At 44.7% G+C, this 5,000-nt stretch overlaps 1 protein-coding gene across 2 annotated transcripts in view; it reads left to right on the top strand.

The window, feature by feature from the left end:
- Window positions 1-5,000, top strand: part of LOC135089061 (midnolin-like) — a 133,343-nt gene that overhangs the window by 103,506 nt on the left and 24,837 nt on the right. Inside the window, exon 3 of one of the 2 annotated variants that reach the window (XM_063984260.1) lies at window positions 134-375. The exons of the other annotated variant lie outside the window; for it this stretch is intronic. Within the exon in view, the coding sequence (XP_063840330.1) occupies window positions 134-220 (87 nt within the window). The 3' untranslated portion in view covers window positions 221-375. Of the gene's footprint in view, window positions 1-133; window positions 376-5,000 lie in introns of those variants that run through there. 2 annotated transcript variants of the gene reach the window in all.

Raw genomic sequence — 5,000 nt, 5'->3', positions numbered from 1 at the left:
ATTTGTAAGTGGTTCTCTCTCTCTCTCTCTCTCTCTCTCTCTCTCTCTCTCTCTCTCTCTCTCTCTCTCTCTCTCTCTCTCTCTCTCTCTCTCTCACCTTGACTCCACTAATTGTGATTCTCTTTTGTTTCAGGTAAGAACGAGTGACCTTGAACGTGGAGGAGGTGGAGGAAGAGAAGGAGGAGGTGGAGGAGGTGGAGGTGAACATGGTGGTGAGTAATATTGTGGTGGTGGAGGAGGGGAACGAATTGTGGGAGAGAGAATAGGAATAATTTTCGTAGTTGTGGTAGGAATACTGGTGGTGAGTGTTGTGATTATAGTATAAGGAGTAACTGTGGTAGTAGTAGTAGTAGTAGTAGTAGTAGTAGTAGTGGTTATATTAAGAAAAGATTGAAGATAGGAAGAGGAGAGAAGAGGAGAAAGTAGGATAACAGATTAGGAATAACAGGAAAGGAGAGGTAGGAGGGAAGGATAAGGAGGAAGGAGGGGGAGGGATAAGGAGAGATGGAGGGAAAGAAGGATAAGAGGAGAGGAGGGGTAAGATGAGGGGGGAGGGGGAGGGGGTGTAAGGGGAATCCCGCGAACCTTTAAGTGGACAAAAATATTTAGCTTTTTCTGTTTTTTTTTCCATTTTCTTTCCATATATTTTCTCGTTTTCTTCCATTTATCCTTTTTTTCTCTTAATTTTGAAGGTTTTATTTAATTTCCCTCCCCGTTTTCTGTTGTTTTTTTTTCCTCCTTTCCTCCATCCGTTTCCTCCTTTTCCTCCTCCGCTTTCCTCAGTTTCCCTCCTCTGCTTCTTTCTTCCATTTTCCTCCTCCACTTTTGTATTTCCTCCAGCCTTGTCATTCCTGTTTTTTTCCCTCCATTTTCCTGCAATTTATTCTCTTTTCCTCTTTTTCCTCCATTCCATCTCTTTTCCTCCTCCACCTTCCTCCATTTTCCTCCATTTTCCTCCTCTTTCCCTGACACGATCATAATTTCTTTTCCATTCCTCTCACTTTTTTTTCCTCTATCCCTTTGATATAATTTCCTCTCTCTCTCTCTCTCTCTCTCTCTCTCTCTCTCTCTCTCTCTCTCTCTCTCTCTCTCTCTCTCTCTCTCTCTCTCTCTCTCTCTCTCTGTGTGTCCATGTATTCATCATTTTCTCCTTTCCTTCATTCCTCTCTCCCTTCTTCCTCTTTTACTCTCGTCCTCTTAATCTCCTTTCCTTTTTTTTTTTGTTTCTCTTCGTCCTCTTCATATTTATCTTCACTCCACCTCTTCCCTTTCTTCTTTTTGTTTCATGTATTCCCCTCTTGGTTATTCTCTCTCTCTCTCTCTCTCTCTCTCTCTCTCTCTCTCTCTCTCTCTCTCTCTCTCTCTCTCTCTCTCTCTCTCTCTCTCTCTCTCTCTCTCTCTCTCTCTCCTCTTTAATCCCTTCACCCTTTCTCTCCTAACCCTTTTTTATTACTATATTTTCCCATCTCCTTTTTCCTCCCTCCATTTTCCTTACTTTTTAGTTTCCTCTCCCTTTTTCCTCCCTTATCTTTTATCCCTTTCACCTTTTCCTCCTCCCTTCATCTCTCCCTACTACCTTTACCCTCTCTCTCTCTCCCCTTTTCCCTCCACCCTTCTTTCCTTTCCTTCACCGCCTCACCATCGTTTTCTTGTCCCCCTTTTCTCTCCCTTCCTGCCCCCTTCCCTTCACTCCCTTTGGCCAGAGACACAAAGGGGAGTCGAACCGTGTGTTGACTTACCGTGTTCATGTCACCCTCGTCTCCCTTTATGTTTTATTATTTTTTTTATTTTCCGTCTATCCCTGGAGCCGAAGGGAGAATAATTACTTAGACAGACGAGGGGAAGGGGCGAGAGCGAGAGAGAGAGAGAGAGAGAGGAGTGTGTGTGTGTGTGTGTGTGTGTGTGTGTGTGTGTGTGTGTGTGTGTGTGTGTGTGTGTGTGTGTGTTGGGTATTACTCGACAGAAATGATTCAAGTGTTCTTTATAATCAACACACACACACACTCTCTCTCTCTCTCTCTCTCTCTCTCTCTCTCTCTCTCTCTCTCTCTCTCTCTCTCTCTCTCTCTCTCTCTCTCTCTCTACTCCAGACATCCTAATTGTACCATCCTACCTTCCAAACACTTGTATTGCCAACACCCTAACTGCTTCACCCTATCCAGACACCGTAACACTCTAATTCTCTCTCTCCTTGCACCCTGAATTATATGGCTTCTCATCACCAACACCCTAACAGTAATTCTCTCTCTCCTTGCACCCTGAATTATATGGCTTCTCATCACCAACACCCTAACAGTAATTCTCTCTCTCCTTGCACCCTGAATTCCATGTCTTCTCATCACCAACACCCTAACAGTCCCAACTATCCAATTGCCCTTCTTACCTGTATGCCACACCCTCTCATTGCTAACGGACCCAAACTGCAGGTATTGTAATCGTAACTACCCAATTTTTCTACCTTATTTTGTGTCGTTATTACTAACATATCGAGCGTTCAGATACCCTAATCCTTTTGTATCAATGCCTTATGTCCAAACTTATCTTATCGTGTTTCTTATTAATGGCTTACCCAACACTGCCTCTCCGTCCCCTTCAGGTATGTATGCCAGTCACAACATTTCAGTCGTGCCCAAGGTATCTTTATTCTTTTCCCTCTTAATATTAGCATACCTGAAACGCCCTCTTGATTTCTTATTCTTGTGTTCAAACTTTTATTGTTTCTGTTCTCTCTAATTACCAACGTCTCCAAAACAGCTTCTATTGTTCTTGTGTTCAAACTATCTTTTTTTTTTTCTGTTCCCTCTCATTACTAACATAGCCAGAACAGCCTCTTGATTTCCTGTTCTTGTCTTCAAACTAACTTTTTCCTGCTCCCCCTTATTAGCAACGTCCCCAAAACGGCCTCTTGGTCCTCTTCAGATCCTAACATTTCAACGCCTCATGCCCAAACTATTATGTTCCCTCTAACATACCCAAAACGACCTCTTGATCTCTTGGTCTTGTGCTCAACCTAGCTTTATTTTGCTCCCTCTTATTACAAACATACCCAAAACGGCCTCTTGATCCCTTGGTCCCCCTCAGATTCCCTAATCCTAACCTATCTTTACGCCTTACACCCAAACTCTTCCACTTCTACCCTGTACCCTCCTATTACCAACATATCCATCACGTCCACACCCTGCTCACCCTGTAGAGTCACCCAGAATGCCCTTAACCCTCACCTCCCTTACCTCCTCGTCCCCAGAACCCTCTTTCCCCCCGTCCCTCCCCACCGCCTCGCCCCGCCCTGCCAGACCACACCCAGCGCCTTAGAAGGTCGTCGTGAACTTGGCAGTGAGAAGGGGTGGAAGGGCGTGGCTCTGACCTTTACCGTAGAACAGGTTTTTGTCCTTCACGCCGCTGCTCCTCCCCTTCTGCTGGTGCGGGTAGGGGTGCGGGAGGGGCCTGGGCTTTCCCCTAGGGCGTGAGACAGCGTGAGGAGCCCCCCAGACTGGCTAGGGGCGGTGGCGTGTACTCCAATTCAAGACTCGAGATTCCGGTTCATGGTTTTAAATGTTTCGGGGATTTTCGGGATCAGCCTCGTCAGCGACTTTTAACAGGCACTTGTGGAGGTTCCTCAGGTTTGCAAGAGTGGTTTCGTGAATATTTTGATTGTTTTAACTCTGTCACTGCGATGCCAAACAACAGCGCCAGAAGTAATGCATGAAAAGTCTTTAAAAGCATCTACAAGAAAGAAGAGGACTAAAAAGAACAGAATTTGCAACTTCTACCCAGGTTAAAGATTGGAGGTGGCTGTAGAACGAGTAAAGGTGTCTCAGAGTGATTGGTAATTAAGGAAAGACGTAGCCAAATAGCCGTCAAAGGGTTAAAGAAGCATTCACCACCACCAAGGACAAAACCAATCAGGGAAACGTAAATAATCATGTCTGTAATGAAAGCTCACTGTGAAAGCGTCCAATTGAAGACCACAACCAAACAGCTCGATAGAACCTTGAGTCCCCGGGCGTCCCTCTGTCCTTCCAGACCCGCGGGACCTGTAGAAGGGAGGGGCTCTACAGGGCTTTGTGTGACGCCCGGATAACCTGATTAGCGAGCTTGCTGGAACACCGTGTGGGCATGAGGAGGACAGAACGAGTAGCAAGTGTCTTTGTTTTAGATCTGGAGTAGGTGAGTGAGAAACTGGAAGAGTGAGAAGTGAGTGGGTGAATCTGGAAGTGAATTAGACATGAGTGCAGAATGAATAGTGAGGGACTTCTTGTTTTAGATCTGGAGTAGGTGAGTGAAGAAATGGAAGATTAAGTATGGAGTGGTGAGTGGATGGGTCTGGAAGCATGAGTGAGTCCTGGAAACTTTAATTAATGATTGTATAAGGTGTTCAGAACTAGGGATCTCTGTGTATGGTATCTGGATCATGTAATTAAGAACCTGGAAAGTGAATGAGCACTGGAAGGGGCTTTGTGTGACTCTGGAAAAGGTTTATTTGTGTGCTGGAATTGAAGACTCCACCAGTATGAGGTCTGGATGATAAGGTGTCAGGGATGTTAGTGTCAAGAGCTCTGTAATGGGTAATTGTGGAACTGGAACTGGTCATGGAAAGCCTGACGGATGAACTGCGAGATTATACACGATCCAGCGAAGTTGACAAAGCTGGAAGAGGAAATTACATCTACTGAAGTTCATGATATTTAGATGAACTAGACTCAAATATCTGCTATTTTTATATCCTCACCTGGGATTACTGGAAACCTTCCCTTGAGAGCTGGATACAAATTAACATGAGAGATTTATGCATAAGACCTGGAAAACTGGACTCGATTAATTTACAAGGCTGCTCTGGAGGCTGGACTTACTGGAAATCTTTGCAAACTGGAAGAAAGTGCATATTTTTGAAGCTGACGCCGAGAACACGAATAATTAACCTGATGGCCACTTGAGCAGGACTGTAAGATTAGAATTAGCATATCTATAACACGAAGAACTGGATACTGGAAACATATTGG

The sequence above is a fragment of the Scylla paramamosain genome, chromosome 32 (assembly GCF_035594125.1).
Source record: "Scylla paramamosain isolate STU-SP2022 chromosome 32, ASM3559412v1, whole genome shotgun sequence".
NCBI classification, from domain to species: Eukaryota; Metazoa; Arthropoda; class Malacostraca; order Decapoda; family Portunidae; genus Scylla; species Scylla paramamosain.
The sequence above is the reverse complement of the archived record's forward strand: the minus strand, read 5'-3'. Positions and strand labels throughout refer to the sequence as shown.